This window comes from Acyrthosiphon pisum, chromosome A3 (assembly GCF_005508785.2).
Source record: "Acyrthosiphon pisum isolate AL4f chromosome A3, pea_aphid_22Mar2018_4r6ur, whole genome shotgun sequence".
NCBI lineage: Eukaryota > Metazoa > Arthropoda > Insecta > Hemiptera > Aphididae > Acyrthosiphon > Acyrthosiphon pisum.
Window position 1 is genome coordinate 15280352 of NC_042496.1, and position 14615 is coordinate 15294966.

The 14615-nt window shown below is 28.9% G+C and overlaps 1 protein-coding gene across 1 annotated transcript; it reads right to left on the bottom strand.

Annotated features, from left to right (window-relative positions):
• Window positions 1–1931: 1931 nt before the first annotated feature.
• Window positions 1932–11402, bottom strand: LOC100167175 (brefeldin A-inhibited guanine nucleotide-exchange protein 1). Its single transcript, XM_016807627.2, has 23 exons — window positions 11024–11402; window positions 10772–10944; window positions 10547–10687; window positions 10093–10485; window positions 9865–10007; window positions 9560–9794; window positions 9322–9491; window positions 8870–9238; window positions 7871–8030; window positions 6689–6846; window positions 6366–6610; window positions 6147–6298; window positions 5660–5788; window positions 5306–5606; window positions 5120–5247; window positions 4589–5057; window positions 4358–4518; window positions 4006–4266; window positions 3783–3918; window positions 3549–3715; window positions 3165–3474; window positions 2848–3098; window positions 1932–2781 (listed from the first exon to the last, which is right to left on the bottom strand). Exons 1-23 carry the CDS (start codon window positions 11145–11147, stop codon window positions 2653–2655), a joined length of 4905 nt encoding a protein of 1634 aa, XP_016663116.1. The 5' UTR covers window positions 11148–11402; the 3' UTR covers window positions 1932–2652.
• Between the last annotated feature and the right edge of the window lie 3213 nt (window positions 11403–14615).

Consider the following 14615-nt stretch of genomic DNA (forward strand, 5'->3'; position numbering starts at 1 on the left):
TTTGTTCTTTTTCTAACGTATTTTTTACCACTAATTGAATTAAAATGAAAATTCGGCCTTTGATCCGACATGAAAATTGTTCTCTTCTTTTGAATAAAAAAAATTAAATAAATCCGACTATCCTACACTGCATAATATGTAAGTTTTTCCTGTGAAGTCACTTTATTTAATATAATATTTTGTATCAAACATTCAACCCCTCCCCCTAAATAGGTATTGAATTGTAGATTCGTGAATAAGTATTATAATTAATTAATAGAATTTTTAAATCTTATAGAATTTCGGAAAACCGGCATAGACATCTTTATAAGTACTAAAATTAGGTGGACCGGTTTTCGTCCAAAATCGATCTTTTGGTTTTCCTCTAATTGACCTTTTTTAACCAAACTAAAAAAAAAAAAGCAATTTGGTTTTCGCCCAAAAAAATATTATTCATAGTTAACGAAAAACATTTTGGTTACCGCTATATTTTTAGATTTTGAGTGAAGCGATGAATGTATTGATTTTACAATAATGTGGTTTTTTTTGTGGCTGTTAAACCCTTTTAGGACAGTAAAAATGCTTAGATTTACTTTAACAGTATTTTGTTCGATGAGAAAGTGAATCTAGTTGTTGTATTCGGGAGGTCAACGTTTAAAATTCCCAATAGTTTTCAAGAGCGCCAGGAAATACGACATAAAAATTAAGGATAAACGGGCATTTTTACGCAAAATTGGTTTCCGACAAATTGGTTTCCGACAAAATCGATTTTGGTTTTTGGCATAACCCTAAAATAAATCAACGTATATACATGAAATTTTCACTGAGCGTTTATATTAGCATTTTTTATACACGATAAAATTTTCAAAATATTTTGATTTGTTTTGAACTGTTTAGGAACATTTTCTGTTTCCAATATTATTAGTATTTTTTTCTATGTATGTCAATAAAACTTTATTTGTTAGGTAAAAAAGCTTGAAAATTTAATACAAGGCTCCTACTATATTGTTACAATGACATTTGAAAAATATTAAGAATCCTTAGTCACAGTTTTTATTCATAAGCATTTAAAGTTCAAATCTTGACAAAATACTGAAAAATCACGAAAATTAGCAAATTATTTTGAGCTGAGAATTTATAAAAATTTTTCTTTTTAAATCTTAGATTTGAAAACGTAATACAAGTTTGCTTGTATTCCGTTATCTTGTTTATTCCTTATAAGTTTGTCTACCATTATTAAAAAAAATTGTCTACATGCAAATCAAATTAAATTTTTATAATATTGGATATTCATCGATTTCTCATGTAGCGATTTTCTTATTTTGTTGTAAGTCAAAGACAAATAATTGTAGGTACATGAATATTTTACTGAATGTTTATATCTTCATTTTCTATATACCATACAATTTTGAAAACATTTTGACTATTTTTGGGATGTTTACGGACATTGTCAGTTTTCAATTTTTTTGGCATTTTTTTCTATTAATATTAATAAAATTTTATTTATTGGGTAAAAAATCGTGAAAAATTAATGCAAGACTCCTGATATATTGTTACAATAGCAGTTGAAAAATATTAAAAATATATAAGCACAATTTTTTTTTATAAACATTTAAATTTTGAATTTTGACAAAATTTTTTTACGCACAAATGTAAAATATTGAACATTAGTTAGGTAAATTTGGTCATTATTTATAACACGGAATACTTTATTTATATTTTCATCACATATTTTTGAAAACTTTAAAACACGGTAGTAACCCAATTACAAAATGACAGGAGTTGCCAAGGTGTACTTCCCCCCTGCATATATGCTTAAATGCTTAATGTACTTCACACCTGGCTGCTCTGAGAATGGAGGATTTATGTTCAAACTCCATAACATCACTCCAGGGCCAAAATAACATTGAATTATCGATAATAAAATAAAAAGATTAGATTATATTCCGTGATTATACTAAAATTAAATATTTTTATTATTTATGTTAAATTATCAGTTTAGTTGTTTTTGCCTTATACCAGGGTCTAACTACATGTAAGGTGTAACTTATAATAATAGCTATGCTCAATGAGTGAACTGTCAGAAATTAAAAAAAATTTCAAATTTTATATTGTAGATAACATTTTTAAATAAAATTATACGATAACAGATAAAATATAACAAACATTTAATAAGACACATAGTAAACAATCAGTGACTTTCACAAAGTGAAATTCTTATAAAATAAAATTCACAAGATGAAAAATATATTATATTATATTTTGGGACGGTTGTATCAGCACATTCTAATAGTTTAGATAATACAATAATTAAAAAACTATAGATATTAAAATAACTCATAAGGATTAAACTACACCTACATTTAATATAATCACATTCATTAGAAACAACAAGTGACACAATAAATAATAATACACTTCGACACAATGTTTATATACTTATAATGTGCAAAGTTAACAAAAATAATTGAAAATAGTAATACAAGTAAAAACAGTTTGTTTTTATTTATTTTTATATAGTTGTAATCAATGGGTGTGTGCTATTGACCGTTAAGTTGGTCTGCTGATCATAATCTTTATATTAAAAGACTATAATAAATAAGTGAGCAATAACCTCATATTAATGATTAAAAATATAGTAAAATATGTAACAGTTCTGTGGCTAATGTATTGTTACGTAATTTTAAAAACTGGTCCAATGCGTGAAAATATTCTACCAAGGACAGTCTTCAGTTCAGGTTTTAGATCAATGCTTATCATTTCACATAACAGAGGATAGTGTGTAGAAGATTGTACAGCAAACTGTAAATAATTAAAGTTTTATTTTTATAAATACTATCATATTGGGCTAAAATAATTTGAATGTACCTTGTCTTCAGGTAATTTGTATAGTTTTGTAAATATGAGCAATAAAATAGGATTCCACGAAGTTCGGTGGTAATGATTGTTCAATGATAAATAATACTGAAAAGAATCATTTACAACAGTACTAGCCACGTTTTGTGCATGTGTCCAGTGCACACGTCGTGACTCATCACATATAGCTTTCAGTGCTATTCTTAATACACAAGCTACACTTTGAGTTTCTTGTGTCAACATATTTGATATATCGTCATTAACTATAGAAGTATAAAGATAAATAAAATATGATGATAAAGAATTAATTTGGGTAATATATTACTAACCGTAACTTCGCTGTGGAATGTTTTGCAATAATGTGTAATTATATTGTTTGGTATAATTATGAACACGTAACAGACAATCAGTTAACATGAACAAATGTTCAGAACTCAGGTTGCTATACATTCCTTGCTCCTCTTGCTGTTGTTCCAGTATTTCAGTATTCTGGTTGATTGTTGTATTTTGAGCTAATGCTAAATACTCTTGATCTTCTTTACGCGATGTGGAGGGAAAGAACACAATATTGTCCACAGTGCGGATAAGCTCAAGGCGAATAGCACATTTTGCAGTTATTAAGATGTCTGGTTTAACAGGCTAATAAATAATGATTAAATTAATAATGGACCAACACAATTGTCATGATAATTAACAACATTTAATATACATACCTCGGACCTTAAATTTTGTTCTTGTAATGGTTTTGGCATCATACTGTCAAACATTGATACGATTGTCTGACAAGTACAATCCCAATTTACTTTATCAAATTTTGAACCATTAGATGTTATCAAATTTTCTAAACAGTATGTACTTGACTGAGCTAACTGATCATTGTCTATGATATAACACAATAAATCAATAAAATAATTTAAAACTGGAATAAACAGATTTACTGATTATACCTTGTTGAATACACCATTGGAGTTGTGCATATAAATCTTGCAATAGTACAGCACACAATATGTCAAAGTATTGTGTAAAAACATCTACAATTGAGGTCAGGGCATGATTGCATGTGATTGTCATCCATTCGATCCTCTAATATAACACATTGTTTTGAGTGTTAAATAAGTGTTATAATTCATACATGTATTATAATTTAAAATAAACCTAAAAACGTATTACCTCAACGCTGTGTTCTTGATGTTTCACATTATCAAATATACGGAATAGAACATTGAAAAGGTCTTTCCACCAGTTTAATTTAAACACGGTACCATGAGTTTTAACCAACTCAAAAAGTACAGTTAAGGCACGTGTTCGTATGTCTAGTTTACAACGACTAACAATACAAGACAATTCAAATAACAATGGGAACCATCCTCGAACCCATACACCATCTTCTTCTAGAGAAGACGGTTCTTCGGAAAAATGTTCTGCAAATATCTAAAACAAATTAATACCAAGATATTAAGTACAAAATATCAATATATTATAATGTATGACTTAATCATATTTCGTTCAATAGTAAACCTACTTGGGGTTTATCATGAACACAATCTGCACATGTACGCAATAAATGTATAGCTTCCATGCTGATTTCTGGGAAACCAACATTACATGCAAACTCAGACAAACATTTTACAGCATCTTGGAATGATTCCATCATAATTATACAATTTTGTTTATAAAACAAGTCTATTCAAATAAACAAAATTAAAAATGCAACAAAATAAGTTATTTATTTAATCATTTTATAGTTACTTACTGATTACATGCTGTGTTGTACGAAATGACATATCAACAATAGCTCCATCATGATCAGAAGCCGCCAAATGAAATACGCCAAATATGTTTTTCCACCCAGATCTGATGTTAGCTGCTTGTGAATTCACCATTTGAGTAATACATCTAACTACCATATCCCTAATGGTTGGGGAATGATTCTTCTTCATAATTATTTCAAATGGACGTAAAAAATCTTTTTGAAATTTAAAATTGGCAAACTCTCCTTTTTCAATAAATTTCATGGATAATTGGCGTAACGAGTCCAGAGCAAAAGTTGCAATATCTTCATTTGGATAACAGCCTACACGGTTGAAGTGTTCACCTAGTACTTGCCACATTCTTGACCATTGGAGTCGAATACGCCCCATATTATAGTAAGAAATTTCTACAATTTTTTGCAAACTGAACATACGAGGATTTGTGGAGTTGGCTAATTCGTTAATAGAAATCTAAAAGATAAAATGTGATAATGCATATGCAATGTTATAATTTAACAAAAAAATTTATATACTTGACATAATGCTTTGACAAATTCCACAATGGCATCTCCGTCAAGTCTCGTAGAACCAGTAAATATACGATCTACAGCAACTACAACACTTTGACTACTCGTCTCTCCTATTGATCCCTTGCCACTAGCTAAAGACCAAAACGCATAAGTACATAATATAATAAAAAGAAATAGTACAAAACTTACAGTCTAATGTAGTAAAATTTAACTTTTGACTAAGAGCTTCAATAGGAGGATAAGTTTTGCTAATAACTTGTGATAAAAATTGTGGTCGTACTCCAGTGCCCACCATCTGAGCAAGTTCCAATTGTGAGATACACTTGATGATATCAAGCCAAGAAGTACCTAAATAATTTCCATCGGTGTATGCAACAGTTATTAAAGTTTTTATTGTCTCAATGTTCTTAGCTTTCATTTCTGTCACTGGTGAATTAGCAGTCAAAAGAGTAAAACGTGCTAAAGCTTGGACATAGGCATCTCGTTCCAACTAAAATAAAAATATGTTTATTTTTTACAAAAACGCATGTCATGTGAACTTACGGTCATGTGGAAAATACAAGCAATTCTAATAGCACAACGTATGCCATCCAAACACAACATAGCTATTTCTAGATCATCACAATCTTGTAATCCAACACTGAATGCTGCCAAAAATGGTGTCCATGTCATCTAGAAAATAAATAAGTTGTAATTTATAATCAGGGTTGAGAATTAAAGACCCTTAAAAATTATTAAAATAAGAATTAAAGTAATCAATTAAAAATTATTAAAATAAGGCAAAAATAACCTAACCCCACTCGCACTATCTTTAAATAAAAAAAAAACTAGTACATGGTACTAAAAAATTTCATTGAGATAAGCAAAGAAACTTTCAAAATATGTCATATTTGAATTTGTTGTAACATGACATATATTTTAATTGCACTCTGATAGATTTTATGTCAAGCCAAAAAAAATATATAATTGCTTTTAAGTCCCAAGCCTTGATTATAATAATTCAAAATAAACATTGACTACAATATCAAACCTTAAACATGGGTTTAACATGCTCCAAATGTTTAGCTTCAGTAAATGGTGCTCGAACATGACTAACAGATTCCATAAGATTTTTAGCCGCTACTGCTATAGCTTCCATTTCCATATTCCATAATACTTTCCGTCTCTTTTCATTTGGTATTACTGATACATAAAATAAATAAATTAGGTTAGGAATATTAACATAGATTTAACTACCCATTATACTAACATTGTTTTCCCGGTTTTACTGTTGATTTCATCTTAATCTCATGACCAGCAATGTCATCATATATTTTACTCAAATATTCTTCTGGTAAATCTTTATTATCAGATATACAACTACCTCTATTCATTTTTATATATTGCTCTTTGGTCATTTTAGTTTTGACTTGTGGGGAATGCAAATCTGTAGTCAACATAATGATTGAATAGGAAAGAACGTACAACGTATCAGCACTGTCAAAGAGCCCATTGCTAAGAATAAATATAACATAAATGTAATTTTTTTATTTAATTTGATGGCTAAAAAGTTCTTAACTATAAGACAATTACTTTGGATTGCATTCAAACCATCTGCTGGCAAATTTTTCTAATAATCTATCAATTTTTTGAGCTTCACCCGGCAACCGAAATCCATCAAGGAAAAATCGCAATGCCGTAACAACATCTTTGCCAACAAAATTCATTTGATCTACATAGTAGTACATTACCTAAAATTAATTTATTAATAATAATTTTTAATTAGGTACACATTTTTATTTAATATATTATCTTGAATTATAATATACAATTGGTAGATCGGTGGTAGTAAAAATTTAAGACCAATACATATTGAACATTTTTAGAGTATAATGACCTACCACCTACTTAAATTATAGAAATAGAAATTAATGTCCTTTAAATAGTATATTCCCTTAAAATGTATTATGTATACGTCATGATATATTGTGTTATAATTTATAAATCAAAAAACATAAGCCTTAGGTATATACATACTAAAATATTGTCAGTTATCTAAATATATTATACTACCACCTGTTTTGTATTAACTTATTATATCATTATTTATATAGATGTGCAATTTTTATATATATTTAAGTATGTATATACCTAAGACTTATGTTTTTTGACTTATAACTTATAACGCAATATATCATGACGTATGATACGTCATGTATACATAATATTGTATTCATATTTATGTTCTAGGGCATTTTTTCCGTGGGCTTTTTTTCCTTGGTGTGTTTTCTTTTTTTGGGCTTTTTTCCGCGATTCATTTTTTTAATATAATTAAATGTATCTATAATAAAACCTAGGTACAATAATATATTTTTATATTTTTTTGATTAAGTAGTATATTTTTAAATGGAATAAGAAATAAATAACATTTAATAACAGACAAACATGTAATCTTGGAATTTTCTCCTCTACCCTATTGAGAAATACTGGAAAAGACACAAGTAGAATAGATGCCATCATTACATTGCTAAGTTAAAGCTGTTGAGTATACTGTATACATCAATACTATCAGGTTATCAACTGCCTACTGGTACATATGATATTTTGTGATGAATTAAAGACAGGTGAGTAGAATATATACAGCATACAATAACATAAGTTATTTAGCAACATTTGTTGATAACATTGGCATAAATGATGTAGTATGCTATACATGATTCTATCAATTTTATATGATCTAAGATATATAAAAACAATAAATGATTATAATATTACTTCTTTGTTAAAGTCTTCATTTTCTCCAAGGAAATCTCCAATAGCTGTTTTATCTAATCTTTCATCAACATGAAACCATTCAGCTATGTCAGAAGGACTAGTTCCAAGAAGCTTTTGTTCTTGAAGGAAATTTATTCCATGTTTAGGCTTGCGATTAAACCTAAAATGTTATCAGTTATCAGAAAATATTATGTACTTAAATCAGTGGCGGTCCTGGGTATATTTTCTATTGAGTCAATTTATGTTAGCCCTCTAATTAGCCCTAATTATCAAAAAAACATTAACATGTACATAACAATAATTAAAATACAAAAAACACCTAATTTTGTTTTTATGGAATAATCGACAAAACATTAGTAGGATTACCTGCTTAAGAGTACATTGTATCTGAATGTGTTGTCTTCATCTTACTACCTTATAAGTCATAATCATAACATACCAAAATGTAAGTTCAGCAGTTTCAATTTTATGTGATTAGCTTAAATTTTTAAGAGATAATAAACTTAAAAATAAGAATATAATCTGTATTCTCTTTGTCGCTTTTTACGATATTTTAATTTTTAAGTTATAAGTTAAAAATATTAATACTCAAAACTGCTCATTACCCACTTAAAAATTAAATTATTATAAAAAACCAACAAGAGAACACGGATAAAGTTCTTGCTTTTAAGTTTGGTAATATGTGAATTCGCTCTAATGTTAAAAAAGCGAACTACAGAAGATTGAATCCTGTGACCTTAATTTTGTATGATGCGCACGGGTTGAGAAAAAACAAAAATTCATTGATATTCTCTAAAACATTTATGTACCTATTTAAACGAGGTGAACTTTTTGCTAATAGTCATATAAAATGATTTAAAGAATTTGGACATAATATGAGCTGAACAGTATACATATTATCAAGTTTTATTAAATTTAAATTTTATGTTAGGCGTCACCTCACTTGTTTAACCAACTAAAGCGGCCACTGATTTCAATAAAACTGTAATAAAAACTTACATAAGTATGCCTGTTTCCCAGACTTCTTTCTGATGTTTAAGCACTTGCAATTGTTGAGGCATATCTGGAGCTTCTTTGTTGCCCGAACTATTTGATGTCAAACTAGATTCACTCCCATCAAACGAGTTAAGACTGTCCTGAGTAACAGCTGACTCGTTGGCATCATATTCACGTACATTTCTTTCTGGACCCAGATTAGTCTGAGAATTAGGATTAACATATAAATCTTTACTCCATTCTACCATGCACTTCAATATTGACACCAAACATTCAAGTCCACGAATACGCATGGATTTTTCTTGATTTAGAGTGGCACCTAGTTCAATTGCTTGACGACCTTGCGCAATTTTAGAAAGATCATCAACTAGCCTATAACACAATAATATTTATTAAGATTAATTACAAAAAAAAAAAAACTTGTATTTATTATTAGTTAATAGTTTAATATTTACCTTTGAAAGAGATTTGCTGCAGACAAATCGCAATCATAATTTACATACATATCAACTACACTTTGAGCATCAGCACAGATACGCGTTAATGCTTGAATCACCATCCATTTGTGTTCAAAGGTTGAACTTGAAGTCTCCAAAATATTTAAAAATATTTCTTTGAAGAACACCTATTAATAAACATATAAACATACAAATTACATTAAATTAAATTAACATTAATTCCGTTTTTGCTTACCTCAATTTGCATTTTTAAATGTGTTTTAAATCGCGATAGCAGAGATAAAAATATAGCTAGTGAAAGTTCAAATACTTCGGGTACAGATGATGTACCATTATTAGATAAGGCAACACATAAAAACTGTTTGATTGCTGTTATAAACATCGGATTGGTGCGAAACACAGGTCCAGCATTTTGTAAAATGGATAATAAAAGATGTAAAGACAAGATTTTAGAACGTAGTTCATGAGACCTTAAAATAAATTATTAAAAACAAATTATACAAACTATAATTGAACTAATCATTAAACAAATATTCTTACTTTGGGTCTGGCGTTCCCTCAGGCAAAGGTTTCATTGATAACTTACATAAAGATCGGAAAACTAGAAAGGCATCCTTTTGTAAAATATGATTAAAAGATGCAATTGTTTTACATTCCGCTTCATTTGTAGTTTCCAAACTCTCCTAAACAAATATTAAGTATAAATATATTTGTTATAGTAAGTATAAATATACTTAATATAATTTCAAAAAACAATGAATTACTTACTTGTGACATAGATCTTACAATATCTTGGGCTAATTCTTTTGTTTTGGTACCTTGATCAATACTTTCAATAGCAGAATCACATATAGTATTGACAATATCATAAATAATGCTTTCATCGATATCTTGATTAAGAGGGTCATCACTCTGAACTGTTTCATCGACTTCACACAATTCTACAATTTCTGACTCATATTTAGGCACATCTACCTCCATTGCTTGCATTTCCATGCGAGTAAATATCACATTCAACATTTGGGTGAGAGTTGCTCGAGCTGTTGTCTGGTTAACTAAATTTCTACTAGCTAAATAAATATTATAACATGTTTTAACGGCTTTTAAGATTGTCGCTTCATGCACTTCAACGTGTTGACTTGTAACTACAGTTAACAGAGCCTGAAAAAAATATATGTAATAAAACATTATTTAACAAAAATAAAATGGTTAATATTTTTACTTTAATGATTTGTAATAAAATTCCTTCATCTGTTTGACATCCTGTAAAACAATCACAGATAGTTTCTACAATCTTATCAATCAGTGGCTTGCCTGTGTCATTGGTACAATTTCCCGTTAAGTGGCCATAAGCAATGAGTTTCTGAAACCATTGATAAATAAAACATTAAGCAACTCACGTATCGTTTTGTAAACACTCACAAAATAAGTAATAAAATAGACTTACTTGCAAGCAGTCCAATGAAGTTACGACAATTCTGGGCGACTTACTTTGACAAGCTAATTCAAATGGTCTGAAGTATTTCTCTGCTGATATAGCCGAGCTGCCATCTTTGGGCAAGGGCAAGGCGGATGATGCATCCGTTTTCTCCTCGGCTTGGCACTCAGATTTTATACTCTCTAGAAAAACGTAGGAAAAATATAAATGAATCAATTTAACGGCGTTAAAAACATTCACATTTCAATAAATATTACTCACGCAGTGCGGCTTCGCATTCCTTTCGCAACTCGGCGTGATACGACTTCTTGACATCCTTATCCCCGAGAATCTTCTCCAACGCGCGTATGATGAACATTTCTTTGGCGTTGGACCTCTTGATCATGTTAACCTGTAACGGGCGGAGGCGACCATCAGTGTCGGCGACGACGGACCGGGATGGAAACTGTTGCCGAACGCGCGGTTATTGCGATGGAATAAATGGTGTGCGTGTACAACAATATTGTCGAACCGATTCAATCAGCTAATTACAATTTAAATGGAATTGCAGAGGTGGTGGCAATGTTCAATCGTTGCATCACCGCGACGGTGTACTCTAATTTTTAAGCATAATAATAATATTGAAAATATCAATTAAGTCACCAACTTACTACCAAGACCCAAGTTCCAACTGGATGTCCGATAAGCGATAACGACATCGCAAGATAACAGTTGTCTTGGATTTTAGCGGTAGACCATGGGCTATAGATGGCGTCACCAGTACATGGTTATCACAACATCAGTCACCGCGGACCACAATAATTTAAGAATTCTTTAATCCACGGCGAATTTATATAAATATATTGTATTTAAATCCACATTCCACCTTGCTTTAATCTTAGATCATAATAAATTAATAATATAATATACGTATAATATGATATAACTGATTTAAGTAATTAATCGTGCACCGACCATAGACCTTATACAGTTATACCCACTTAACTACTTAAGATCTATGGCATTATATTGGTCTGTGACACGGTTTAAGATATATATATATTATGTATATATATTATATATATATATATTAGGGTGACAATCTTATACATAGAAAAAAAAAATTATATATATGTATATCTTAAACCGTGGTCTGTGATGGCACGGACCCATAGAAAAGTCAAAAGAGATTGCACGGGCCTTAGATCATAAATATTAAATTCATATTTCATACATAATAATATAATATCATATAAGATCATAAATCATAATTCTTAATAATTAAATAAATAATAAAATGCTTAAAGAATTATCTATAACCGATGGCTAACGCTAGTCGCTAAGGCCCGAGAGGCCAAAAGTTATACCTAAAAATCGTTTTTTAAGTCTTATACAAATTGTAGATGAGATTTTTATCTAGAATCCTAAGAAGTCTGATTTTCGATATTTGTATTAATTAGCTAAATAATTAATAGATAAGATGTAAAAAAAACTAGTAAATATAGGACGATTGAAATACGATACCAAAAATTGGGTTTCTTAGGATTCTAGAAAAAATGCTCCTCTACAATTTTTATAATAGGTATTTAATATTTATACTGTAAAACCCTTCAATAGGCCGTATTAATTTAAGTACTAAACCTGTGTGCTACAAAGTACAAACAGTGCCGGATCTAAGTCTCAGGAGGTCGAGGTGCAACTATCAATTGGAGGCCCTTAAAAAAAATTTGCTCGACATAATAACACTTTTGAGTTTTGACTTTTCTATTTATATGATACGTGGTGCCGTGTTAATATATTAAACAAACTAAAAACACTAACTTGAATACCATAATATAATAAGTAAACTATGAAGTTATACATTCACTCATTGATCTCATACCTATTATACCACGCTTTGATATGATGTATTAATCAATAATCATTAATGTATGCTTCTATGCTAGTATAATATAAATCGTGATATAAATTATTAAGAATAAATATGCTGTATAATCTCTATATTGTCCTAAAATGAAAGGACACAAATATGAATCAGGTACAACTACCTTAATTGAATACAAAATTATTCATCAATCCTTTATATTTTTTTAATTCATTGTGTTTGACATGTTTTTTTTCAAAAGTCAATAAAAGATAGTGTAGCCAGTGTAGGTAAGTACCTAATTTCTATTTTTAATAAGAAAATGAAAAATTAACATAGTAGTTACCTCCGCAAAAAATAAACCTGACAAAAGTACAAAATAACATATCCGAAATCAATAACACTGCACCAAGGAATGCCCGTAAATCATAATCCGTTTATATTAAACAATAAATAAATATAACCACGGTATACCGTATACCGTATACATATACATTATTAATGTTATAATGTATTATTAATATTATTAATGTATACCTACTATGTATTTGATCTTATTAGTATTAGTTTGTCCAGCAAGATACTGCACTAGTGCGACTGCGCGAGCCTCCGAGATTAAATAAATTAGGGATGAGCCGATACTAAAACCGATACTCGATATCGGCCGATATTGGTGGTATCGGGTTTATCGGTATCGGTTTTTTTTTAAAAACCGATATTTGAACCGATACCAAAAAAAAAAAAACCAAATCTATCAGCGTAATAGCGTTGATTGTAAATTGTAATAGTTAAATGTAAAAAGAGGTATCGGCCCAACCCTAAAATAAATAGTGCGATCATACGATATAGTATACGATGCATCTTATAGTATAATTAATGTGTATATAAATAAATATGTAAAACAAACAATAATAATTAATAAACCATGATAAATAGTATTATCTAAAATTCAAATCGTCCAAAATAAATGGTAGTTTATTGTAGTATTTATGGTAGTAATTGTCAGTAACATCTTAAAATGATAAAATTTGTTCATTTTATAATACGAAGTTATAGAAAGTTAGAAAATTTAAACAAACACAACAGTTTTTTGTAAGTTAATTGTATTGTAGTGAATTGTAAATTACAATTAAATATTAATATATTCAAATAATGATCTCAATCATACTAATATGTTGTATGCAAAAGAAGGTATGACATATTAAAGTAAACAACACAAAATTAGTTCTGCTGAACGTAAATTTGCTATAATATATTGTACGTAGGTACCTACACTAATTTTACAAATCAGACATATTGTAGGGCTTTAGGCTCAGCTCTTAATAGTAAATAGATAGTAAAATGGAGTCTGCAATTATTAGATAAATGAAAAACAAATTTTCAAAAACCGTTCTTGATACCGATAAATTTGAAAAACCTTTTTTTCAAACCAAAACCAAAACCAAACAATTTGAAAAACCGATCTTAGAACCTAAACCAAAATCATAAAATGTAGAAAACCGATCTCAAAAACCGAAATACCGAAACCTAAAATTTGGTTTAACGGTTTCGATCCCTGCAAACGGGCAATATCGGTGTTTTAGATTTTTTAACAGCCGTAAGTCATAAGAAAGAGGTGTACCTAATTATAATATTACATTTTTATAGTATTATTTTTATAATTATATACCTATAGGTACTATGATATTGTATTTATTATTGAGTATTGACTATTGTATTAAATTGTATTATTTTAGACTTGTATTAAATTAAATTTTATTATATTCTAATATGTGATTTAAGTAAGTAATTAACATTTTTTATGATTCATATTTTTATGTAACTTTAATGTATTTCTCAATACAATTTTAACATATTTATACTTACATTTTTATATATTTTTATTCATTTTTTGTAATATCTATCGATTATTATCATGAACTTATTATAGAAAACTTTTAATGAATAAATTATAATCATTATTATCAATAAGATAATTTATTTCATGATTATTCTCTTATTAAATAATTT

Bases quoted from the DNA above. Each gene is read 5' to 3' on its own strand.
- LOC100167175 (XM_016807627.2), bottom strand. From the start codon at position 11,147: ATGATCAAGAGGTCCAACGCCAAAGAAATGTTCATCATACGCGCGTTG. The intron at 9,492-9,559 runs GTAAGCAAAAAC...GTTTATTAATAG, and splicing joins ATTTAAAAATGCAAATTGAG to GTGTTCTTCAAAGAAATATT. The intron at 2,782-2,847 runs GTACATTCAAAT...AATTATTTACAG, and splicing joins ACAAATTACCTGAAGACAAG to TTTGCTGTACAATCTTCTAC.